We start from the raw sequence: 23,932 nt of genomic DNA, 5'->3' as shown, positions 1-23,932 counted from the left end.
GGTCTTATTTCGTAAGACTGCTGAGACCTCGCAGTCCCGGAGCCGGAGCGGTTTTCCTGGCAACAGTCGTCCCCGTCCCCACCCCCACCCCCACCTGGAGCTGCACGCTTTGCCTAAAGGCTGTTAAACGTTCAGGTCCTTTATCCTAGGGTTGGCTCTCCTCAACCCCGGACACCAGTGGGGGGGACATCAGAACAGAGCCTGAGGGCTGCTCTGCCCAGTACCAGGAACTCGCCCCCGCCCCCTCCCTGAGCCTCGACTCCAGCCACTTGGTAACAAACACTTCCACTTCCTGAGCCCTTTTTCTTCTCCTGCCGCGGGACGTCGCGCGGAGAGCAGGGCCCCGCCCCTGCGCGCTCCTATTGGTCGGTGTCGTTCATCCGGCCAGAGCGCCCCCTTCTGTGGTGTCTGATTGGCTCTCGGTGGCCCACACCCTCGGCGCGGCCCCGCCCCTGAAACAAGGGGCCGGGGCTGGTTCTGGAACCCTCAGACGCCGCGCAGGGCGAGGATTGGCTCGTGAGCTCCGGCTTCGGCTGCTTGCAGTTCGCCGCCGCCGCTGCGGGACACCTGCTCGCTCGGCCAGTCCTGCGGCGCGGGATTTCCTTGCCGCTCTCGCTCTCGCCTCCCGGCCCACAGGGTGAGCGGAAGGGCTGGACCGTCCCGTCTCCGGACTCCGACCAGACCCCACTTCGCGCCGCTGAGCCGTCGCAGGGCGAGATGAGCGCGGACTCGGCGGCCGGGGCGCCCCTGCCCCGGCTCTGCTGCCTGGAGAAGGGTCCGAACGGCTACGGCTTCCACCTGCACGGGGAAAAGGGCAAGGTAGGCCAGTTCATCCGGCTGGTGGAGCCCGGCTCGCCGGCTGAGAAGTCGGGACTGCTGGCCGGAGACCGGCTGGTGGAGGTGAACGGCGAGAACGTGGAGAAGGAGACCCACCAGCAGGTAGTGAGCCGCATCCGTGCCTCACTCAACGCTGTGCGCCTGCTGGTGGTCGACCCCGAGACCGACGAGCGGCTGCAGAAGCTGGGCGTCCAGGTCGGGGAGGAGCTGCTGCGCGCCCAGGCGGGGCCCGGGCAGGCCGAGCCACCGGCCGCCTCTGAGGCGCAAGGGGCTGGAGACGAAAATGAGGCGCCGGCCGCCGCGCCGGAGCCACACGAGGCCGAGAAGAGCCATCAAGAGCGGGTAGGTGCGGGCTCTGGCCAGGTGGGAAGGCTGGAACAGGCTAGGAGGGGGAATCGTGGAGAGACCCAGGCGCCCCGGACGCCCAGCCCTGCTACCCGCCTAATCTTTCTGAAACTCGATCCTCAAGGGGGAGACAGCTTCCGCCCGCCGACCGGGCGAATTGGCAGTTACAAGCTTCAGGCTGCGTCCGGCGACACCTACCCCTTTCTCCAGACTGAGCTGGGACCCTGAGCGCCTTTGCCACTTGGACGTCTTGTCCCTTGGCCTTTAGGAGTAAGGATGAGGGAGAGTGGCTCAAGGGAGCCAGTCTCCTTTTCCAGGGCTATGTTGTTGGTGTCTGGTCTAGTCCCTCAGAACCCCCCAATCCTGTCCCTCCAAGCCCCAGTGTGGCCAGCTTCCTCCACTGCCCCTGGGGGTGGTAGATGAAGCTGGGGTGAAGCGAGAGCTCCCCGACCTCAAAAAGCTAGAGGAATAACTACCCCTTTCTATGTGGAGCTGGGAGGGGAGGGGTCGTAGGCTGGGTTCTCCGGGTACTTACTCCCTTCCCTACAGCCCACTGGCGTGTGTATCATTAACTTCAGCCTGGCTGGACTTCATCCTCTTGAAGTCCAGTGTGAATTAAGAGGAGCTCCACCGTCCCAAGGCGATGTGTGGGGGTGGGGTGCAGGGAGGAGGTGCAGAGGCATCTGGTCTAGGGGTGTGGGGTGGTGGCAGCTCTGCCACCCAGGAGGATTTATGATTCTCAGGAATGTGAGGCGTAAGCGCTAACTTGTATCTGGAAGCGAGGGCTAAGACCTTGGAGAAGGAGAAATGGTTGGGGGATGGGGGTGGGGGCAGATGGGAGTGGTCCCGCGTGCCCTGGCTATATAGCAGCCAGCAGGTCACCATGGGAAGGGGGGTCTTGCCCTGGTGTCAGCTTTCTCCCTCTAGTCCCTGGACAGCAGGCTGGTTGCTTTTTGCCCGTGTTTGGTGATTCCTCTAATGATCCCCAGTTTGGATCAGCTGCAGGAGGAGCTGAGGCAAAACAGGAGTTGTACTGAGCCTCCTGTCCCCAGAATGAGGGGGGAAGCAGGGCCTGGGCCTGCCCAGGGCCTGTTTGGCTTGTGCCAGCTCTCCACCTGGTGGCAGGGGTGTCCAGTGGTGCCAGCAGGAGCGTCCCTTGACAGAGAAAGGGCACAGTTCAGCCTCTAAGGTAGAAGGTGGAGCCCGAGAGGATCAACTGGTTTGGTGGAAGTGAGGTCACCAACAGCCCTGTCCAGCCAGAGCTTGGTGCCAGGAATGCCAGGGCCACCAGGCCAAGCTGGCATTGGCCAGGGTTGGGGTGGGGATGGGGTCGGAGCACCCCTGGCAGGGGGTTGACACCAGGGTAGTTGGAATCCATGACCTCTGATCCCAGGCAGAAATCCAGTTTGAACTTTGTACCTAGTGCATCAATTTGTCATTCCATTTTTCTTTTTGGACTTTGGCACTTGCACAAGTAACCCGCTCACCCTCCCACCCCCAACTCCCCCACCAATTTGCAGTCATGTTCAGTTCCTCCCATTGGTTCTGCTGCTGGGGTGCTGGACAGCCTGTGAGAAGGTGAGGGACACAGAGGTCAGGACGGAGGCTTGACCTAACACGTGTGCTCCCCCACCAGGCCCTCTGAAGAGGCAGCAGAGGTTGGCTTCCTGCTCTCTAGGTGAGCATAGAATCGGATTCCCCCGATGGTGCTGTGACACCTGCATTTGTGTGCTTTCTTGGTCTGGTGGGAGGGAATAGAACCTCCTCCAGCCAGGCCCCGGGGCACCATCACCAGGCCTCCTTGGGTTTCTGGTCAACAAGCAAATCAGAACTTCTCTGAGCCTTGGTTCCCCCATCTATACAATGAGGGCGTTGGATTCCAGTGATACCTGCCTTCTCTAGAATTTTACACATAATCAGAAGTACTTCAGCCCTTTGTGGATGCTGAACTGAGCTTTTACACCCAGGCATTTGAATCCCAGCTCTGAGCAAGGTCTCCCTTAGCCTCTGCATAGCCCCTCAGCAATGTTAAATCCCTCTGGTAAGAAATCCCCATGAAATCCCGTGTAGTGGGCAAGCCTGTCATTGAAAAAATAATGTTAATAGACATCATAGGAGTTAATTTCTCCCTTAAAAGGTATCTCTTATTTACAGCATTTGAATTCGAATTAGTTTTAGTCTGAATTTTCTTGCAAAGTGGGGCCTGTTGTGCTAGCTTTGTTAGTTATCTCAGAAGTGAAAGAGATGCTAGAGGGAAAGTGTTATTCAGAGTGGGTGACGGGTGACATCTCACTGGGAAGACCAGCCTGGGTGGAGGGGTGCCCATGTTACCGGTCTAGGAGGGGGTGGAGGTGTGCTTCCAGCTCTGCCCGCCCCCACCCACGGGGAGGGAGGAGCAGCATTGTCCCTGTGCTCGCCCCGCTCATGGTCCCCGCAGGCACAGGATGAGGTTTGAAACCCTTGAGCTTGGTGCCCGATATAAGGGCCTGCGGTGGTGACTGGGCAGGCCTGAGCCAGCTCAGCTGTAGTAGCTGGTCCACCTTCAACAAAGTTTCTTAACCAGCCTCTCTAAGCTTCCATCTCCTCTTGTGTGATTTGGGGGTGACAGCAGCTGCCGGCTAGGGTTGGCGGGATTACATGGGGATGTCTGTAAGGCCAGGAGCTCAGTGCCTCGCACGGCGTGAGTGCTCAGTGATCGTTAGTTGCTGGGATCTGAATTAATAAATATTTCAGAGATTGTTGCATGCCCCCCAAGGGGACAGCTAGCCCTGGATCTGCCCCTCTCATTGGGCTTGTGCAGGTGTGGCCAAGTCTGGCATCAGTAAGTTCTCCATCCGGGGTCCCTGTTGTTGGATAATCACGTGCTACTCCACAGTCCTTCACAATCTGGTGACCTACTCTTGCTACCCCTCTTGCACCCCACAGTCCACTGAACCACACCAAGGGGCGAGATTTCCTTCTAGCCCGCCTTGCGCTTTGAGCCTTCGCACCTGATGTTTGCATGTGGAAACGCTCAGTTCCCTTCCGCGTGGGGCATGCTCTCCAAGACAGCTCACCTCCCAGGGAGCCTCTCGCTGACCCCACAGGCATAAGGAGCTCTTCTTTCCTCGCCTCCTCCAACTCCCTGTCCTTATATCTTTTCTCGCTCTGAACACACAGTATCTGAATCATCCGTTCATATCTCCTCCACCACCACATAGTGAGTCCCAAGGGCAACAGCTATGGCTTATTTATGTTTATATCCCCAGCGCCCTTCCAGTCACAGAGTAGGGAGGGGCTCAGTAAATAATTTTTGTATGAATGAATGAACGCGTAACAGCGTTCAGGGACCTTCGTCCTGATTCATCTCAGTCCAGTACACTTGGACCTGTTTGTGCCCCTGAGCACACCCAGAGATTGGAATTCCAGACAGAGCCTACCCACTCCTCTTTCTTGCCTACTAGCAGCTTCCACTGTAAAACTCGAAAGCGAGAAATCTGCATTTGGGGGAACAGCCAGATGAACGTATGAATCCCAGCTCTGCCGCCCACTGGCTCTGGGACCCTGATTGTTCACTGTTCCCTGCAAGCTTCAGCCTCTACCTCTGTGAAATGGGGACACCCACCGCCCAGCCTGCAGGGCTGTTGGGGAGATTCAATAGAATGATGGAGATGCGTGTACGTGCCCAGCTTGGGGTGGATTCCCACCAGACCTGACCCTGATCCCAGAGGCAGGGACAGTGCAGGCACCCCAGGCAGCTAGGTAGAGTGGTTGCAGGGTGTGCACCATCAGCTAGCAGCCTCCAGCCTCATTCTCAGGTTCCCATGTCACACTGACCAAGTTGGAATCTGCGAGAGCTGAGCAGGGTTTGAGCTGTAGGATGTTTGGATCTGCAGTGGACAGGGTGTGATGGTTTGTGTGTTGGTTCCTCCTCTTAAGCCACATACTTGGAATTTCTTTCTCCCCTGGGATAGCCCCCAGTTCTTACCGTCTGGTTCCTGTTCACTTCTGGAGATGATTCTCTTGGAGAGAGAACAGGGGCTTCCTTCTCAAGGAACCCCTGTGTATCTCAATGGGGGCCCTTCTCTTCCTCCCCAGGCTTCCCATCCCACTGGTCCCTGGGAAAGTGGTGGGGTGGTGCTTAGGAACTAAGAGAAAAAAAGGCCTCACTAAGGTCTTGTGGATGCTGCCAGCCTCTTACAGAGAGCAACTGGAGCCCCAGGCCCCAACAATGGCAGCTGCTCTAAGACTGGGGAAGGAAACTCAAATTTCTACTCGGCCTGCTAGTTGCCCAGCCCAGTACCCTAAAGATATCAATGCATATTTCATTGATTTCCCCCCACCGCAACCCGCAAGTTAGGTATTATTTTCTCCATCTTGTAAGCTGATGAATAATCAATGATAGCTATTATTTGGGTCTGGCAACATGCCCTGTACTGACCGTGCCTTATCTCATTTAATCCACACGACCACCCTCTGAGGCAGATATTGGCCCCTTTGTCTAGATGTGGAGACTGAGGCTCCATCATTTCAGAGGCGTGGCCCCAGGGGTCTCAGCTCATGAGCCCTTACAGCATAGCAGGGGTGTGTCTTAGAAGCCAGCTCCCTCCAGTGTCTGCACATCCAGTGGTCCACGCAGTTGGGTTGTACTTGAGGGCCTGACTCTCCAGCTGGGTGTCTGCCCATCACATTCTAGGCCACACCAGGGCCATCACATCAATTCAGGCTGCTTGAACCAGCTCCCCACAAAGATCCCGGACTCCCAGGTGCTTCTGTCCCCAGGGGTGTCGTTCCAGCAGGAAAGGTGTCTGCCCTGATGGAATGCCTCAGTCCAGAAAGAGTAGGCTCCTGGCCCCATTCCCTTCTCACATGATGGGCCTGGCCGGGAGTCTGGTGACCAAGTCTGTATCCCCACCCCCAGGTCCTGAGAACCCACCCTTGCTTGCTCTGAGGCTCCCCCGTAGCACAAAGGGCCCCCAGAGGCCAACCTTGACTGTTGGTGTTGGCCTTCCTCCCCATCCCCCCAGGGTAGGACAACTCACCATGTCCCCAGACCTTTAGACAATGTTTAGGCTCCTGTACCCTGAAAAGGACAAGGGGTGCAAATGCCCTGAAGTCTGAGTCCTAGTGCCCCTCACTGCTGTGGAACTGAGGCTAGAGCTCTGACTTCCCAGTGACAAAGGCTCCGGCCTCTCCCTGCGCTTGTTATAAGTCAAGCTAAGGCCATGGAGATGTAGAAGAGGTTGCAAGTGAGACCTCTAGGGTCTTTGTGGCCTTTTCAGCAGCCACTGAGCCCATCTGGCACGTAGCGCTTGAAATGTCCTAGCCCGAATCAAGATGTGTAAAATGTAAAGTGCACACCGGATTTCGGAAACCTAGTACAGATAAAAGGATGTAAAGTATCCCACGGGTAACATTTTAATAGATTACATGTTGGAGATAGTGTGTTAAGTAAGACATTAAGACTGATTACTCTTGTTTCTTTTTGCTTTTTAATGGGGTTGCTGGAAACATTTAAGTTACCTGCATGCATAGCATTCTGTTTCTGTTGGGCAGTGCTACCCTAGGTCCGAGTTCAGAGCCAGCCCTCTCCTCCGGCCAGCTGTGTGTCCCTGAGCAATTTATGCCATCTGTTTGAACCTGAGTTACTTTGGCTGTGAAGAGAGGGCAATAATACCTTCCTTGCAGGGTTATAATTGGGTTTTAACGAGAAAATACACTGATAAAGCCCTAATGCGGCGCTTGGCACATTGTAAGCGCTCCCTGAATGGTAGCTGCGGCTCATTACTCCCTCAGAGCCCCAGTTGCACAAGTTCCCAGAAGGTCCTTATAGAGCCTCTTGGGACAGCGCTCAGGAGTTAAATCCAGAGGCTTCTGGGCAGAGGGGGAGGGAGAGTGGTAGGAAGCCCGCGGGGCAGGCAGGCAGGCATGGGGCGGCCAGCCTGGATGGTGTCCAGCCAGACAGCAGCCCAGGTACCAGCCTGCCCCGTCCCAGGCTTGCCCAGCCCTGGGGAGACCGGAGCCAAACTCTCCCGTCAGATGGGTCTCTGGCCAGCACCAGGAGAAAAGAGGGAGAACCTGGCTCAGAGCCCTGCATGGGGGTGTCAGAGAAGCAGCCCTCACTCTGTCATCTGTCTCCCTCCTGGATCCCGCCCTGCGGGCCTCTGGAGAAGGGCTAGAGTTGCCCCTTTTTTGCAAATGGAGGTGTCTGACATTTCTCGGTCCACACAGGTCTGGGGCAGGAGGTCCTTATAGGGTGAAATGAAGCCACCTCAGGGCCGGAGGTCGTGGGTCATTGGCAGCCAGGCCCTCTGTACCTCCCTTTGGGTGAGGAGAGGGTGCCTTCAGCCTAAGCCCTGGACACTGACTGGCCAGCGGTCTGAGCTCCTGGTCACTTCCCAGCCTGCCCTAAGGACAGTGCCCCCATGCTGCTCGGTCACACGTCAGCCCCGAGCAGAGCCAGCTTGCCCCATCCTGGTTTCCTTGAAGAGCTGGCAGCAGACCCAGGCCTGTGTCTCCAGAGCCTCCCAGAGCAGCCATGTTTCCTTCCCAACATACCCCACCCCCTCCCCAACCCGGACAGCCAGGGTGCTTTCTCTCCACCCCCCACCCCCCTCTCAGCGGAGCTGATTCCTGGCAAGGGGCAGCAGGGTACCGTTCTTATCTTATTTGCATAAACAATAGCCCTAGTCTGGCTGGGCTGGGGGAAGGGCAGTCTTCCGAGGTGATGGGTGTCTCTGTTCCCCCAGCCACCCTGGTGGTCTTTCCTGCTCCTCCAGCCACCCCTTCTGGGGCCCAGAGCTGGCTGGCCCATGGGAAGCAGCCCAGCTGTTTTCTGTAGGGCCCATCACCATGGCACCGGCCAGGGAGGGGCTGGGCCCAGTGGGGCGTTGGCCCCTAGCTGCCCTCCCCGAGGGGGAACAGAGAGCAAGGGGAGCAGGGAGCGGCCCTGGACCTGCTCCCCAGAGACAGTTACTGGGATTAGGGTATCGACTTTCCCCAGCTTTCCAGGTGGCTGCTAGTGGTGCCTATTGAATTCCGTGCCCGAAGTCCGCTCCCTGGTCTGCGTGGGTGGAGGTGACTGGGCGGCCACTTAGGGAGGTGCTGGGCTCCCTGGGGGAGAGGAGGGAATGAGGGAGCAGCTCCGTCAGGCCTGTGCAGGGTTCGGGACAGCCTGAGACCCAGAGGATGGGAGAAGCCCCCCTGAGAAGAGTCTGGAGGCAGCTCTCCTGATGGGGTCTTCCCCAGAAAGCGGCGGGTGCTGGCATTGCCTGGAAGTGAGAGACTCAGACCCATCCAGCCCCCAGCCGCCCAGCCCATTTGCACAGCCCCTCAGCCGCCATTGCCTCGCACACTGCCATGTCTCTGCCAGTCTCCTCACTGAGCAGATCTGAGCTGTCTTCATCACGGGAAGACCCATCTGAGGCTCTGAACACTCCAGGGCCATGTTCCCCTTGAAGTCACCCCACTCCCAGCTCTGGACCTCTCTGGAGCTGCCACCATGGCACAAGTCCCCTCCTGAGCTCTTGGGGGCCACATACCAGGCTCAAGATGTCCTGGCTGTTCCATTTATCCCCTTTTCCTAGAGGCAGAATGCAGGCTTTGCCCCAGCTCTGGGGGTGAGGCCTGGAAGCAATGGTGGCCAAGCTCTGGCCAGGTGCCTGGCCCTCCCCATCTTCTCTTGTCTGTGCTGAGACCATGGACCTTTAGGGAGCTGCCCCTGGGACTCCTGAAAAGACCAGCCTCCATGCTGGGATGGGTTCCTTTGATGGGCTGACTCAGCAGCTGGCAATGACACCGCCTGGAGGCAGCTGGGGGAGGGGTGGAGAGAACAAGGCTGGTCTCCTGGGAGGAATGGGAAGCCCCCCGCGACCCCTTCCCATGGGAAGGGAGGGAGCCTCCAGGGACCTGGGAAGGCAGGAGCTAGGTGGAGCTCCATACTTGTCTGAGCTCTTCGGGAAATACCTGGGGCTTCATTGTCTACCTGCTCAGCCACCCTCAGAAAGCAATGGAGCTGGTCCCAGTGCAGTGGGGAGGGAGCAGCGGGGGTCTGAGACCCCCGTGCTGGGTCTGCCATTTACCAAAATCCTCATGGCTGAGACTGGCAGAGGGAAGTGAGGTCCCTCCAGCGGTAACCCCAGGTCACCCGGCAACAGCCCCGGCTGAAATGTCCCAGGATCAGTAAGGGAAGCGCAGAGACCCATCATGGGGGCAGTAAGTGCAGCCCTGCCAGCCAAGAGGTCACCTGGAGCTGCAGGCCTGCTTACTGCCCAGTCGCCGGCCTGCCCCAAGCCTTACGTAGCTCTGGCTGCAAGAGGCCCTGAGCACCCGGAAGGAAGCCTGTGGTTTCATCAGCTCCTAGCACCTCCCAGCAAAGACTGCAGCCAGTATATGCCAGTCCGGCTGAGTCCTCAGGCTGGGCTGGGGTCCTTATGAGCCAGCCTGAGGATGCTGGAAGGAGCGTGGGCGGGTTCTAAGTCAGAGCCCGCGGTGGAGACATCAGGCAGTGGGCTTCACGTCTCCAGTCTCAGTTTCCCCATCTTGGGGAGGGGGGCATCTCCGGCCAGGTTGCACTGGGGAGGAAGGCTCTTTGGAGTGGGGGGAGCGGGCGGAGAAGAGACGTTGAAGCTGCCCTCTGCCTTCCCCGGGGCTTCACCCTCCCCTCTTTCCCAGGGTAACTGTGGAGCTCAGCCTGGCTGGGACAGAAAGCTGAGCCTGCCCCATGGTAGCAACTGGTCAGACCTGTTCCTGCTCACCTGGGCCTGGGGGAGGGCCGGGCTGGCGGCTCTGTGGAGGGATTAGCTTGAGGGGAGAAGAGCCTCACTTACTCCCGGAACCAGATCCCTAAGTCCAGAAGGGCTGCAGGGGCCGTGGGCTGCGGGGGCTGTGGGCTGTGGGCTGTGGGAAGGGCTGCCCCTGGGTAAGCAGCCGGGACATCAGCGGGGAGTGGGCCCTGCAGGGAGGAAGCTGGAGGTGGGTGAGGAGAACTGGAGAGACGAGGGTGCCTCTGTGGGGCCCCCACGTTTGTGCTCACTTAGCGGTCAATGCTGTTGCTTGGGATGGAGGGGAGCGCCCAGGGCCTCGCCCAGATTTAAGTAAGCAAGCGAGGGCCTAACCGTCACCTCACCCCTCCTTCCTGTCTTGGCCTCTCCACACCCCCTACCAACATCCTGAAACAGAGAAAGGCCCACCCAGGCATCTAAAGGAAGGCAGGCAGAGTCACCCTCCAGAGCAGAGGGGTGGGGACAGAGCCTCTCTACCGCAGATGGCAGCTGCCTCCTGAGACTGGCAAGTTGGGGCAGGAAGCCTGTAAGCTCTCCCCTCCGTCCCCGCCCCTCCCTTGCCTGCTCCACTCCCAGCTGGGGATTGAGGTGTCACAGCAACCTGGCACCCCACCCTCAGCATCTCACTTCTCCGCTTCTTGTGACTGTTCCTTAGAATTAACAATGGGAAAGTCTCTGTGTGCACAGGGGTTTTAGAGTGGTAACATCCCACGTATGTTAATTACCTCACTGGACCTCCTAGCAACCCTTGGAGGCAGGTGGCACTAAGAAGGGCCTATAAATGAGGCTCTGAGAAGGAAATTACTTGCCCCAGGTCATACAGCTCATAAGCAGTGAAGCTGGAACCTGGGTCAGGGCCCTGACTTCAGCCGTTGCTCCCTGCCTGGGGTCTGGGTGGCAACCCACAGCTGGCAGGCCTGGGAGGAGGGAAGGGGAACCCTGGTCAGTCCTTGGGCTCCGACTTCTGGCCCCTTCACACCATATCCCTTGGTCATGTAATTGTGCCCTAGGGCTGCAGCTTCTAAGCTAAGCTGCTTAAGTCGGACCAAGGATGGTAAAAACCATTCTCAGTGGAGGGTCTGAGAGCTCAAGAGAAATCTTTCCTGTGGCCTTTCGGTGGGATCCCTCTCCAGGCCATGGCTACTCAGGGCTCCCTTCAGCCCAGCCCCAATTTTCACCGCCTCCTCCCCATTCAGGCTCCTAGGGGACTGCTAGGGGTTCTGTTGCTAGTTCTGTTGCTCCCTTTGCCCTCAGCCTTGGTTCTGCAGGTGGGGTGTCCTTGTCCTGTCCCCTGGCTGTGCCTCCCTCAGGCTTGTGGTCATCTGGCCCCCAGCTCCCTGGGCCGTTCAACTTGGGGGGACGAGACGGGAGTGAGACAGGGGTGAGAGAAGACTTTACTGTAAACATGCGGACCAGCTTTGAGTAAACACCTGCGCTTGCTTCCCCTGTGCAGAGAACAGGGTACAGAGGGGCTGGGTTCCCCAGTCACATGTCCCAAGGATCTGACCAGGCTGGCAGGGATGCTACTCCAGCCCCCCAGGAGGGCCAGACTGAGCCATGAGCCATGAGCCATGAGCTGGGAGGGTGAGGTTGCAGTCAAAATAACATGATTAACCTTAGAATGTCAAAAGTTGAGCTAATCTGCTCTCACCCCTCATTTGCTTGCCAGAAGAGGGAACTGTGGTGTGGACAGAGGCAGTGCTCTGCTCAGGGTCACCCAGGTGGTTTGCTGCAATGCCAGGTCTCCACGCAGGCCTTCTGAGTCGCGGGCAAGCATCCTCCCTCATTGCTATGTGGGATCTAAGCAAACTTGCATTCTTCCCAGTCTTCCTTAGTGGGGAGGTAGGGTCAGACACAGAGCAGGGACAGCGGAACCCGGGATGATACAGATGGGCCGTGGCCCCTCCTTTCTCCCCACAGCGCGAGCTGCGTCCTCGGCTCTGCGCCATGAAGAGAGGCCCCAATGGCTACGGCTTCAACCTCCATAGCGACAAGTCCAAGCCAGGCCAGTTCATCCGGTCCGTGGACCCAGACTCACCCGCTGAGGCCTCGGGGCTCCGGGCCCAGGACCGCATTGTGGAGGTAATGCTTCTTGCCCCCTTTACGAGCTCTTCCTTCCTGAGACCACCTCCCCTGTGGCAGCCATCACACCATCTGTTCCTTGGTTAGCCCATGGGGCCTGGGCAGCCCTGGATGGATGGAGGGAGGGAGGGAGGGAGGGAGGATGGGGGTTTGAGGGAAGATTGGTGGGTGGTTAGGCAGGAGGGAAGGAAGGAAGGAGAGATAGGTGGTGGATAGATGAATGGATGGACAGATGGAGAGTTGGAATGACTCCTTTCTTGCCCCCATCTCCTGCTGAGCACTTCACCAAGCAGACACACTCAGCAGCCCACGATTCACCCGACCATCTTGGTACATGTCTGGGACCACCGCGGCTTCCACGCCTGAGGCCTCTGTGCCGGGCACGGGGGTGGGCACGGGGGTGGGAGCGGGAAGATGAAGGCTTCTCCCAAGTGAGGCTGCTAGGCGCGCTTTAACCCTGTCGTGCTGCGCCCATCGGGAGAGGAAGCAGGAGCCAGATGCCTTGGGCAAGTCCCAGAATCTCAGCCTTAGAACCTTAGAGCTAGAAGACCAGCTCTCCCAGGACTTCTCATTTTACACGTGAGCAAACCAAGGCCCTGGGAGGTAAGTACTGAGAGAAGCTGGGGCCCAACCCAGGCCTCCCAGGTCTTTCCTGTCCCGCCCGTCACAGCTGTGTTTGCTCAGTCTCGGCTGGGTATTTTCTTTGGCTTTTCCCACATGTCCCGCCTCCCCATCTGACTGTCAAGTGGGAGGACCACTTGGCCTGGTCCTGGACACTACAGGCAAGAGGGGCAGAGTGTCCTCCAGTTGCCACCTGACTGAGGACAGATAGGACCACTTGTACCTCCTCCACTAGCCCCCCAAGAACTGAGACCTGTACCAGTCACCCCTGCCCCCACCCACAGGTGAACGGGGTCTGCATGGAGGGCAAACAGCACGGAGATGTGGTGTCCGCCATCAAGGCTGGTGGGGACGAGGCCAAGCTGCTGGTGGTAGACAAGGAGACCGACGAGTTCTTCAAGAAATGCAAAGTGATCCCATCTCAGGAGCACCTGAATGGTGAGCTGGGTGGGGCAGCCGGAGGCCCCCAGGTTGGGGATGTTGGCCAGTCCTCTAGAATTTACTGTATCCCAAGAGAGGGTAGATGGGCAGTGCGGGTGGGGAGAGTGGGTCAGAGAGAGGAGGCAGGTGTTGGCAGTCGGTTTCTGAGAATGACATATGACAGGGGTAAGCCGGCGTGAGGGATGGCGAGATGGAACCGAGCTGCTGATTCCCAGGTAGAAGCTGCAGTGCCAGAGGGAGGCCTGAGCCCCGACCCCTCTACCCCTAGCAAGTTCTCAGGGTGGTGCCAATGCAAGGAAGGGGTTAACTCTGGGGAGGCCTTCAGCCTTTGCTTGGTCAGATCAGAGTCCAATGACAGGGGCCCAGTGCCTCCCCTTCCCTTCTCTCAGGTTGTCTTGGCAACCCAGGCTTGCTGGCTCTAGAGGGCAGTGGGTTCCCCCCCCTAGTCCCTGGGCCCCTGCCCTCCCCATCCCCCACATCACCCTGCCAAGGCTGGCACCTCCCCAACCCTAGCCCAAGCCAAACGGGCAGGGCTGCTGCACCAGGGCAGGGAGGAGCTGAATAGTGCTCTGCTCCCTGGTCTGGATTTTCTCCCTGGGAAGATGGGTCCTCGGGGAGGGGGTGTGGGGTGGTTGGAACCTTTTTGGACTTTGCATGCAGTGGGTGGGTCTCCCTAAGGGTTTTATTTGTAGCAGAGGGGTGCACACAAAGGTCCTGCCACAGACTTAGATCCCAGATGGAGGGGCCCATGGGTCCTGGAAGCAGGGATGGGTCAGTTGGAAGTCCCCAGCACTCTCTGGGCTTGGGAGGTGGGTAGAACCCAAGTACATGGAAACCAGATAACTCAAAGAATCCCCTTCCTCAGTGAGGGGGAAACTGAGGCCCAGAGAAGCCCCCAGCCTTGCTCTTGGTTTGGGAAGATGCACCTGAAATCTGGAGTACACTCAGCTCCTCAGACACCTTCCCCGCCTCTCCCAGCAGCCTTCTCACCCCAGCCCTCAGACACTCCTCCCTCTTCCGTCCCTCTCTGGCTGGGGGGGAAGGGCCCCGAGAGCCTCAGTGACTGCAGCCTCTGGCCAGAGGCTGCACAGGGAGACCCGAGGGCAGGTCCTCTTCCCAGTGTCCCTCCTCCCAACTAGATGTAACTCTCTCCATGGAGGGGGATGCCACCTCCCACCGGCTGCCTCCTGACCAGGGGCTGGCTTGAGGGGACTGGGAGTGAGTGTCCCTGTGTCCCAGCAGCCCCCTGCCCAGCCACCATGGGAAGGCTGTGGGTGTTGAGAGGGAGGAAACAGTGAAGAGTCAGGTATGCCTGCAGGGGCCCAGGCCCAGGTCCAGGGCAGGGAGGGAGATGCACACTGATCTGAAGCTAAGAGTTCAGAAAAGTCCCGCCCAGGCTGACCAGTCCCCAGAGATGGAACAGCCCCCACCCCCATCCTGCAGCCAGGTGGGGCCTCCACCCTGAGTGAGCCCAGGGAGGGTGCCCCCAGGCCGGGGTTCTCTCCCTCTGACCCCTCCTGCCACCACCAGATTTCCCACTGGCTGAGGGAGGGCACACCCAGGACTCTGCCCTGACCCCTTACCCCCTCGTCTCCACACTGGCCAGTAGGAGGTGGGGTTGTTTTCTCTCAGCTGATGCAGGTACTAATCGGTACCTGGGTGCGGTCCAGTTCTGGTGACACCGTCATCACGCAGGAAGCATGAGAAAAATATTGATTCCTAGGCCTGCCTCAGACCCACTGATTCAGAAACTATTGCCAAGGCCCAGGAATCTGTATTTCTCACAAGCTTCCCAGTTGGTTCTCAGGCAGCCGGCCTGAAATTTCAACCCCATCCAGGAGAGTGCTTTTTTCAAACAGTTCCTTACTTATCAGTGGTTATCAGTAGGCAGAGATCAGCCTCTTTTTTTTTTTTTTTAATGAAACTGAATTGAAAATATCAAAGAGCACTGCCACGTGGGAAGGGCAAGTTGTCTTGCTAAACTTCTGTTACACGCATAATCTCTGTGGGGGCTGGGTGCTCAAAATGTACTCATAGTGAGTTGCAGTCGAGAGACTGTGAAACACTGACCCTGGGGAACAAACCCCACAACTGCCACCACCTTCCATGCATGCCCCACTCCATCGGCACTCCCCGATCCTAACACTCACCTCTGCTCTTTTCTCCTCCACTAGGTCCCTTGCCCGAGCCCTTTACCAACGGGGAGATCCGGAAGGTAAAGACAGGCCCCTAACTGCTTCTCTGGCTCTCAGACCCTGGGCTGCGGGAGAACCGGGGCAGCGGAAGAAGGGTGGAAGGGGGCGGTTTGGGGAGGAGGCGTCTGGCTCAGGTTGAAACTCCAGTTTCCAAGCTGCTCCCTCCTGAGCCCAGCTGTGTAACTACTCTTATATCCCTCAGCCCCTGCCTGGGGCCTGCGCGGGAGGGAGAGGGCTGGCCAGGCCCCTCTGCCGGCCACCATTCCTGGGTGACAAGCTCCGCCCCCAACTCCCCACCATACAGAAGAGGCCATTCTTCCCCCCAAGAACAGAGCTTCAGTGTCTGGCCGTGCACTGCCCAGCCCCTGCTACTTCCAGTCTGGGTTGGAAGAACAAAGCCCCTCCTCCCCGGGCAGAAGGGAAGAGAAGGCAGTGGAGGCGGGTGGTGGGGAGAGATGGCAAGGCCTGGTGCCAGCTGGGGCCACAGAGGAACCCAGGCAGGAGCTGAGCGCCAAGATGCAGCCCTGGCCAAGGCCTTCGCTCTGGGATGGGCCGACTCAGGGTCAGACCATGGAGTGGGAGCTCTCGGCAGGGTCTGCTCAAAGGTTTCCCTTCTCCAAGGGACACAGCAAAGGGAGTGGCCCTGGACCACCTGAACCATGTGACTCCGTCTGTGGGTCTAGAACTCATCCACCTTATTCCTTTAAAGCCTTTCATGGCTATTTGGGGTTAAGATTTCAAGAATCCTGGGGTCAAGTCCAAGTAAACAGTTGGGTGGGCTGCAGGAGACTCAGGGCGCATCGCACATGTTCCCCATGCCAAGCAAAGATGCTCCCCACACTCCAAGAAGCCACTCCTCGGTCACTGACCCAGGAGGCAGGCTGGCCCCGAAGGCTACATTGAGAGGACTAGGGGGTTGAGAAATTCAGCTAATCCCATGATGGTCCCTCCCGCCTTGGTGGCAGAACCAGGCTGCCCTCTGATCCTTGGAAGAATGTAAAAATGTAAATCCCTGAGGCTCAGGCAGTGGGGCTCTGAGGTGGGCGGTGAGGGCTTGAGTGGAACTTCTCAGACCGAAGCACCTGTCTTCCCTGGGAACTCCCTTCCTCACTCAGGACCTCCCCACCCCATCCCCTGCCCACCCACACCCTGCCTCTCTGTGCCAGGAGGACAGTCGTGAAGCTCTGACTGAGACAGCCTCCGAGACCAGGCCAACCCTGGCAAGATCCACCTCCAGTGACACCAGTGAGGAGGTAGGCTGACCGGCTGAGCAGGCAGGGGTGGCCCTGGGTTACAGGAAGTCTGTTCCCAGGCCACACTCGTTCCTGGCACACCAGCTCTCCTTGGAGGTCACATGCTGAGCCACGTTCTGTTCTTGTGACCTGGCCCTAGGCACTGCCTCAAGGGCGCCACCTCGCCGAGGCACTGACTCCCGCTCTCTGCCGCCTCCTCTTTACAGCTGAATTCCCAAGACAGCCCCAAGATGCAGGACTCCACGGCACCCTCATCTACCTCCTCGTCCTCCGACCCCATCCTGGACTTCAACATCTCCCTGGCCGTGGCCAAAGAGAGGGCCCACCAGAAGCGCAGCAGCAAACGGGCCCCACAGATGGACTGGAGCAAGAAAAACGAACTCTTCAGCAACCTCTAAGGGCCCTCCCACCAGCCACCAGGAATGCTGGAAGGGCCCGTCCAGCTCCACACCCAACCCTAACTCCTTTTCTCTCATCCGCACTTACTCTCAAATCGATACACCAATCAGCACCAGCATCTCCCCTTTTGGCAAATCTGGTTTTTTTAGAGAACTCTGTTCCCTTACTTCAGAAGTGAATTTTTTTTTTTTCCGTCCTGCCCCAGTCAAAAGGCACACTGTCTCCCTCCTCACTGGGCGCTTCAGCCTACCAGGTGTCCCCTTGCCACCCTCCTGGGACATCACTGGGACCTACACCGACCAAGGATCCTGGGACTGGGCGAGAGGTCATCTTCCCTCATGACCCCTAGTGATGACTGGGTCCAGGATTGTTCAGGGGCTCAGATTACAGCAACATCTCAGGGTGGACGGGGGCCATCATCCTCAGAGCTGTGGCTTAGGCATCTTATTTTTGTTCATTTGATTTTTTTTAAAGAGTGCTGTATCACAGTTTAGACGGACTTTCATTTCCTTGATTAACATGATTTTGCAAGTTGGTGCACCCAGGACACAGCAGCACCCTTAGCCTTCAACTTTTTTGTTTCTACTCCCACCCCCAGAGACCTGGGTGACATGGGGAGGGTCTGGCCACCCCCTTCCCAGCCCTGAGCCAGGCACAATTGTAAGGAAACTCTATGACAAATTTAACTGGTTTCTCCAAACTGCCTCAGCCTCTGTGTTTTCCTTTAGAGCTCTGCCCATGGGTGTTCCCAGGGTGGCCTCTGGCCAAGAGGGTAGGATACAGCTGGAGGGAGACGATGGTCCAGGGCTCCCTGTGACCCCAAGCCCAGTAGTGGGAGGACAGGTGGCTTTAACTAGAGGGCCTCGAGCCCACAACTGTCTGGGTGGCCAGGCCATGCTTTAGTTGTGTGCTCTGCTCGGTGGTCAGTGTGCCTGTGCGTGTTGGGGCCGCCCTATAGGGACGGTCATCAGGGAAGGTGGGAGGTGGGCATGGAGTCCCACATGCTCAGAGGGCTCTGAGAGACTCCTCTGATTCCAAGAGTGTTGAAAGTGTGAATCCCAGATGGAGCCAGATCTGGAAAGAGAAGACTTGGCTTTTTTTTTTTTTTTTTTTAATGATTTACTTACATATTTTGGGTATTTTCTATATGTGAGAAACTGTACTAAATGCTTTAATGCATTTAATCCTAGACAAACTGACATGAAAAACTGAGGTTTTGCCCAAGGTCAAATAGCAGAGACTTGGCTTTAATCTTCACACCTGCAGCCAGTGAGGCACAGAATTCTCAGGAGTGGCCTGGGCTGGTCCCAGATCCTCTTATCTGGCCACAGACCCGACTGCTGGGAAGAACTGGGGGAGAACAAACCTGGCCCGCTGGGCCTGGGACATGCCTGGGGCAGGTGTGGTGGAGGAGACTCTCAAGGGCGAAATGCCCTGCTCCATGAGAGATCCAGGTCCCTTCGACCTCTGGTACCTGAGGCCACATCCTGGAGACCTACCAGGGTGCCCTGCGAGGGCTGAGGTTCCAAGGCAGGTGCTCAGAAGGAAGTTGGCCCTGGGCTATTCTCCACCCGACCAGGAGACCACTCAGAAGTCAGGTTCCTGGGACTGAAGAGAACAAGTAAGGAAGAGAGACTGAAATAGGAGCCCTTGGGGTTGAGAGAAAAGACAGTATCTGGCTATCTCATCACTCTGACCTGTTAAGATCTGAATTCCACCATTGTTCAGAGGAACCTTCCAAAACCCTTATCACCTGTCCAGTTAGGCTGGGCCTGGCCTGCCCTGCCCTTCCTCTATCCCTTGACCCCTGATGGAGGCCCCTGCCGGTGAAGAAGCCAGAGAACTACCCTCGCAGGGCTGTGGAGGGGCCCCTCCCTACCTCACCTGCTGGGTGGGGAAGCCCTAAGGACCTTGGGCTCTGATTAAGCTGCAGTCGGGCGGAAGGAACAGGTGGCTTAGAGGAAACCATCGCTGAGGGGCTGGGGGCCCCAGCAAGTGGAGTCTGCGTCTTAGACTCAGGCACATTTTTGATTCTCATTTTTCACATGCATAGTCTGGTGTGAGATGCCAGGATTAAGAGGCTTGGGGCCGAGAGTCCTCAGCCATAGTTCGGGCTCCGCCTTCCAAAGCTCTGGGGCCCTGGGACTGTTTTCTCCCCTTGAAAATGCCCTAGGTGCCCTCAAGTGTCTCTCCTCCAACTGTGTATCGAAACATGCCTGGCTTTTCTTGAAGGCCACCCTGGATTATGACAGGGCATGATGGATAGTTAGAAGTCAGAGTGTCCCCCTCGCTCTGGGGCACAGGGACCTGGCCCATCTCTGCCTATGAAGCACGTTGCCAAGCCGCCTGACAATCCCGAACCTGTGCCTCCGGCGCCCCCTAGTGGCCTCGGCAGGTGCAGCCGCTCCCAGCGGCTGAGAGGTGAGGCGCAGAGGGTGAGAGGACACAGCTGCCTTCAGGAGGGCACTGTTGAGTAGCCTCTGCTTCCCTCTGCAACCCCTGAAGCTAAGTAGGAGGCCTGAAGCTTCATCAGCAGGGGGTACTCCAGCCACCCTCAAAACTGGCTCCAAAGAGAAAGGAGCAAGGACCCTGGCCCACTTTCCAAGTCTGTCCTTCCAGGGCCAACCTCATTTGTTTCCAAACCTCCCAAGGTCACACCCGGCCTGCTTCTGGCCCACTTTCCAAGTCACCTGTCTGTCCTTCCAGGGCCAACCTCATTTGTTTCCAAACCTCCCAAGGTCACACCCGGCCTGCTTCTGCAGGATGACAGGACTGAGCAACCCTTCCCCTGTCCCCCTGATGCTGGACCACATGTCGCAGGCTGGGCCTCCTGGTAGCTCACCTCCGCATGGGCCCAATGAGAAAACAGAGAGCGTGTGCAGTGTGCTTTACTCCCAGCCCATGCCTCAGCCCCAGGGCAGCACCTCTGGCCTTCCAGGGGAGAGGAGGGCCCTGCCCGTTCACCAGGCCCCCCTTGGTCTCCAGCTCCGCCTCCACCCGGCCTCCTCCCATGGATTCGCACCGTCCACTCCAGGTTCTGAGAGCCAGAGTCCAGGTTTGGCCAGGAGGAGGGGCTGGCCCTGGAGAGGCTCGGCCACACTGCTAGCCAGAGGGAGGCCAAGGTAAGTCTGGCCCCAGAGTCTGAAGGGCCCTGAAAGGAGACTCCTTGCCTGGAGCAGGGCCAGGAGCACTCTGCCCCCAAGGCCCCATCCGTTCACTTGTTGCAGGGCTCTGTTCTTACACCCCTGTTCACACAGGGCAGCTGAACACAAGGCCAGCTGTCAGCGGGGCTCCGAACACCCATCTCTGTAGGGCTTCTCTTCCATGTGGCTGGTCTGCTCCAGAAGCCACTGCCGCTCTGGCTCACTCATCGTCAATCTAAGTGTCACTTCCTGGAAGACACTGTTCACAGCCACCTACATGAGCCAGAGAGAGCAGGGCCGCTAAGTTACAGCCACAAATTCTAACAGCACGGAGCCCCACCGCCTGGACCCAGGTCTCACCCTCTCACCGGCACCATCCTTACCTGCTCAAAGTGAAGCTTTTGGAACATCCGGATGCTCGGTTCATTTCCTTGCCCAATTTTAGCCTCAAACTTGGTCAGACCTAGCTTTGTCACTCCTCCCGGAAGAGATGAGAGACAAGGACAAGCCACAGGATGAAGAGCACCCTCGCCTCAGCACCCTCTGCCCCCTCATGTCCCAGTCTGCAGTGGAGACCACTGTCACCTGCCCCCCACCCTCAGGCCTGAAGGCTCCCTCCCAACCCACCTTTGCCTTCCCCAGGGGCCTGGCCACTTCTCCCCCACACCACCCACTCAGACTTCCTTACCATAGGACATCATCATGAGGACAGCCTCGGTGCCCAAGCCCCGGCCCCTGTAGCTGGGCTCTAGGAGGAATGACAATAATCACTGACACTGCATGCTGGGCTCATTTAATCCTCACAACCTCAAGTTCACAAAATGATTATCTGCAGATGAGTAGACAGAAGCACAGAGAAGTTAAATGACTCATCCAAGGTCTCACAGCTTAGAGACACCCAGTAACCTGACCCCTTCACCTCAGTGTGCTACCCCTTGGGGACAGTTGCACAGTCACTTAGAAGGAGGCTGAGGACCACAATGGACACAGAACCTGGAGGGGCTCCTAGCACAGCATGGGAAGATGCTCCAGGGAAGACCTTCACTTTTAGAGGGTCCCCAGGCCCCCTCCACCCCCAAGGATAGGGCAGACTGCAGTTTGAAGACCCTAAAACCAAAGGTTAAATTCACAACTAAGCGCGAGATCAGAATAAGGTGAACTAGCAGGCTAACAGGGTGCCAGGTGGCAGTCTGCCCAGCCAGGTGCTGGGCTCACCAAGGCCAGAGCCTCCCACTGAGCTCTCTGAGTGCCCAATGCAGCCTCGGCTGGCTTCAGGTTCAGCAGGTCTGAGGGCCGGGAGGGAGGGAGGGAGGGAGGGCAGGGCCAGGGGGAACCAACCTGCAATCATGACCTCAATCTCCCCCAAGGAAGGGTCCCCAAGATCTGTGAGGAAGAGGTTCACATCTCCCACCATGCAGCTCTCTTCACTGGTGCCTGCCTCGGCCTGCCACTTCACTGCATCCAGCACGATGAAGGTACACTCTGAGGAGGGAGGTGATGGGTTATCACATCCACCCCGCAAAGAAGTGCAGTGAGGACAGTCTTCCTACCCAAAGGAGAGAACTGCAGAGGACTCCCATCTGAGTCTGTCAGGCAAGGGGAGCCAGAACTTCCTTCGGCTGATTACAAAGCCCTAAATCTGCCTCATGCAGGAAACAATGGCCTTCTCCAGACAACAACTGTACTCGCAGAGAGCGAGTGATGCAAAGTGCAATAGTCACACTGGGCTTGTGGCAAGAGACGTGAGAGGCAGGGCCTCAGTTTACAGCCAGAGCCCCAAATGCTCTCCTTTCTCTAGCTCCTTTCACGGCCGGTGCAGTGGGCGGGAAGATGACAGAAGCGTCAGCCACAGGGACCGACTTGAGTGGGCATCAAAGTATGAGGGTTTTAGGCACCTCCCAAGCACCTCGTGAAGTGCTTTTTGCAAATGTCCTGTGGCCCCAGCAGGGCTACAGCTGGGACCAGGAAAGGGAGGGAACCTGGAGACGGCCTCTGGAATCCGCCCTCCCACAACACGGCCAGCCCAGCACCCCCACTCCCCACTTCTCACTGTCCGCATCTTCCCGCCATCTGTGCTGCATCGCGTACTCCTGCTCCAGGGTCAGAGGCTCGGAGGCTGTCAGACACTGCAGCTCCTCTGATTTCATCCACTCGTGGTACCTGCAGGGACAGAGGGATGGCCGTCAGCATGCAGGACTGATTTAGAAGCACCAGTCTGACACCCGATATGAAGATATGGATGGCCAGGAGAACCCCACAGGGCTAACAGAGGGCTCACAGAAGCTCCAAGAAAGGGTTATAATTGCTCCTCAGGCAGAGAGCCATGGGCACAAGAACTAGAGGCAGGCTAGTCCTACAAGATAACAGCAGGAGTCAGTTTTATTTGTCTGGCTTCCTCTCCAGTCCTAGGGATCAGGGCGGGGGAGCAGTCCGAAGCTAAACATTCCTCAAATTCCTGAGGGGAAGTAGTGGCAAGCTGAATTCAGCAAAGGAGGCTGGACAGATCTCCACAAAGGCTGGGCACCAGGAACCCCCAAAAGGAAAACTACAAGTAAAGAATACACACCCACGGCACTACCAACCCAGTCTACCCGACATTCACCACCGAGTCCCACCCTGTGACTCAGTCCTGGCCTTTCAAAACAGCATACATCACAACAAGCCATCAGCTCAGTTTTACGACAAGCTAACGTTTAGAACTGAGCACGTTCACTAGCACCAGGGGAACGGTACTCATTTATAATTTGGCAAGAAGACAGTATCTTTTTTGCTTACACGTTTAGTTTACATAAAATAATCCCCCACTGAAAGACCAAAGAGGAAGCTGAGAGGGTGATAGGAAGAAACAGGGGGATGGGTGACTTCTTCCAGGGAAGTCACAGTTCTCTGCTTCAATTTACATTTTTTTCTGTATGTAATTACTTCTCACACCAACGTTTCTCCTCAGAGTAAAGAGCCTCCAAAATTTGTGCTAAGGAAGGCTGACACTCCTCGCTGCACCTTGGAGAGCTGGCTTGCACCCCGTGACAGGTGAACGGTTACCTAGGCACATGCTCTGAGGTGTAGGGTACCAACACCACCTTCTTTCCCAGCAGCAAGATGTTCTGATTTAACCTCATGGTAGCAGTCTGCAGGTGGGAGGGCAAAGATATCAGCACACTGAGTTCTCCTCCCACTTAGGGTAGGAGCCCGGGCTTTCAATTTCCTCTCTTCTGGGGCTAAATTGTCAGAAGAGCTTCTGTCTCTCTTTCTTTTCAAACACTTCTGAGAATGCAGACTCTAAACCCCTGCAAGAAGAGGAATCTGGCTGGTTAAAGGTAATTAAACAATCCTGGACTCACATCTCAAGGAGCCAAGCATGGGCTGCCTTTTCTGCCTGTCCCTTCCGCCCCATCTCCCAGAACTTCGATGCCTCACACCCGGGCACCAGCTTCACCAAAACTCCCATCATTTGCCCCAGTCCTGAGACTCCGCCCTCGGGTTAATTTTCAGCCTTGTCTTAAATCTATTTCCAACCCCTTTTCCCAGCACCCCACTGGGCTCCGGCCCTCCCTCTTTCCGCTCCCCAAGCCATCTGGGCCTCCCTGACCACTTTAGGGTGAGGTAGGCTTAAAGCCTCAATCCCTTCCCCTTTGCGAGAAGCTACAGCCTACTCTCCTAGAAACCCCGCAACCAGTGGGGTCGCGGGTCGGCCGAGTTCACACCCACTCCTAACCGACAGAACTGTCCTCAGCAAGTGGAACCCACCTCTTCCAGCCAGGCCAGCTTTCCCAGCTGACGGACGGCCTCCCGTCCCGCATGCGCGTGGGGGCGCACCCCGCCCACTTCCGCCACGCAGACGGCAGCCGCCGGGG

The 23,932-nt window shown here is 57.5% G+C and overlaps 2 protein-coding genes across 7 annotated transcripts; one reads left to right on the top strand and one right to left on the bottom strand.

Moving 5' to 3' along the window:
- The first annotated feature begins 476 nt into the window (after nucleotides 1–476).
- Nucleotides 477–17,635, top strand: SLC9A3R1 (SLC9A3 regulator 1). Of its 3 annotated transcripts, none has more exons than XM_032456902.1 (6): nucleotides 477–1,179; nucleotides 11,865–12,026; nucleotides 12,932–13,085; nucleotides 15,263–15,303; nucleotides 16,399–16,536; nucleotides 16,743–17,635. In XM_032456902.1, exons 1-6 carry the CDS (start codon nucleotides 718–720, stop codon nucleotides 16,932–16,934), a joined length of 1,149 nt encoding a protein of 382 aa, XP_032312793.1. In that variant the 5' UTR covers nucleotides 477–717; the 3' UTR covers nucleotides 16,935–17,635. The 3 variants fall into 3 exon arrangements, with proteins under 3 accessions (XP_032312793.1, XP_006179511.2, XP_032312792.1); XM_006179449.3 differs by having other exon boundaries at nucleotides 478–1,179; nucleotides 16,450–16,536; XM_032456901.1 differs by lacking the exon at nucleotides 16,399–16,536 and having other exon boundaries at nucleotides 566–1,179.
- On the bottom strand, nucleotides 17,398–23,923 carry NAT9 (N-acetyltransferase 9 (putative)). 4 transcript variants are annotated; one of them, XR_004311655.1, is made up of 7 exons: nucleotides 23,420–23,794; nucleotides 22,129–22,238; nucleotides 21,417–21,560; nucleotides 20,767–20,826; nucleotides 20,462–20,556; nucleotides 19,666–20,351; nucleotides 17,398–19,578 (listed from the first exon to the last, which is right to left on the bottom strand). XR_004311655.1 is itself a non-coding variant. In XM_014554859.2 (7 exons), the coding sequence occupies exons 2-7, from the start codon at nucleotides 23,195–23,197 to the stop codon at nucleotides 20,217–20,219; spliced, it is 621 nt and encodes a 206-aa protein (XP_014410345.1). In that variant the 5' UTR covers nucleotides 23,198–23,365; nucleotides 23,826–23,923; the 3' UTR covers nucleotides 17,398–20,216. The 4 variants fall into 4 exon arrangements, 3 of the variants coding, with proteins under 3 accessions (XP_014410345.1, XP_032312799.1, XP_032312798.1); XM_014554859.2 differs by lacking the exon at nucleotides 23,420–23,794 and adding exons at nucleotides 23,121–23,365; nucleotides 23,826–23,923 and having other exon boundaries at nucleotides 17,398–20,351; XM_032456908.1 differs by lacking the exon at nucleotides 23,420–23,794 and adding an exon at nucleotides 23,826–23,846 and having other exon boundaries at nucleotides 17,398–20,351.
- Nucleotides 23,924–23,932: the final 9 nt, after the last annotated feature.

The sequence above is a fragment of the Camelus ferus genome, chromosome 16 (assembly GCF_009834535.1).
Source record: "Camelus ferus isolate YT-003-E chromosome 16, BCGSAC_Cfer_1.0, whole genome shotgun sequence".
Taxonomy (NCBI): Eukaryota; Metazoa; Chordata; class Mammalia; order Artiodactyla; family Camelidae; genus Camelus; species Camelus ferus.
The sequence above is the reverse complement of the archived record's forward strand: the minus strand, read 5'-3'. Positions and strand labels throughout refer to the sequence as shown.

Bases quoted from the DNA above. Each gene is read 5' to 3' on its own strand.
- SLC9A3R1 (XM_032456902.1), top strand. From the start codon at position 718: ATGAGCGCGGACTCGGCGGCCGGGGCGCCCCTGCCCCGGCTCTGCTGC. The intron at 1,180-11,864 runs GTAGGTGCGGGC...TTCTCCCCACAG, and splicing joins AGAAGAGCCATCAAGAGCGG to CGCGAGCTGCGTCCTCGGCT. The intron at 13,086-15,262 runs GTGAGCTGGGTG...CTCCTCCACTAG, and splicing joins ATCTCAGGAGCACCTGAATG to GTCCCTTGCCCGAGCCCTTT.
- NAT9 (XM_032456907.1), bottom strand. From the start codon at position 23,529: ATGATGGGAGTTTTGGTGAAGCTGGTGCCCGGGTGTGAGGCATCGAAG. The intron at 22,239-23,419 runs GTGAGTCCAGGA...CTGTCCCTGCAG, and splicing joins CATGCTTGGCTCCTTGAGAT to GTACCACGAGTGGATGAAAT. The intron at 20,352-20,461 runs GTAAGGATGGTG...TGGCTCATGTAG, and splicing joins AAAAGCTTCACTTTGAGCAG to GTGGCTGTGAACAGTGTCTT.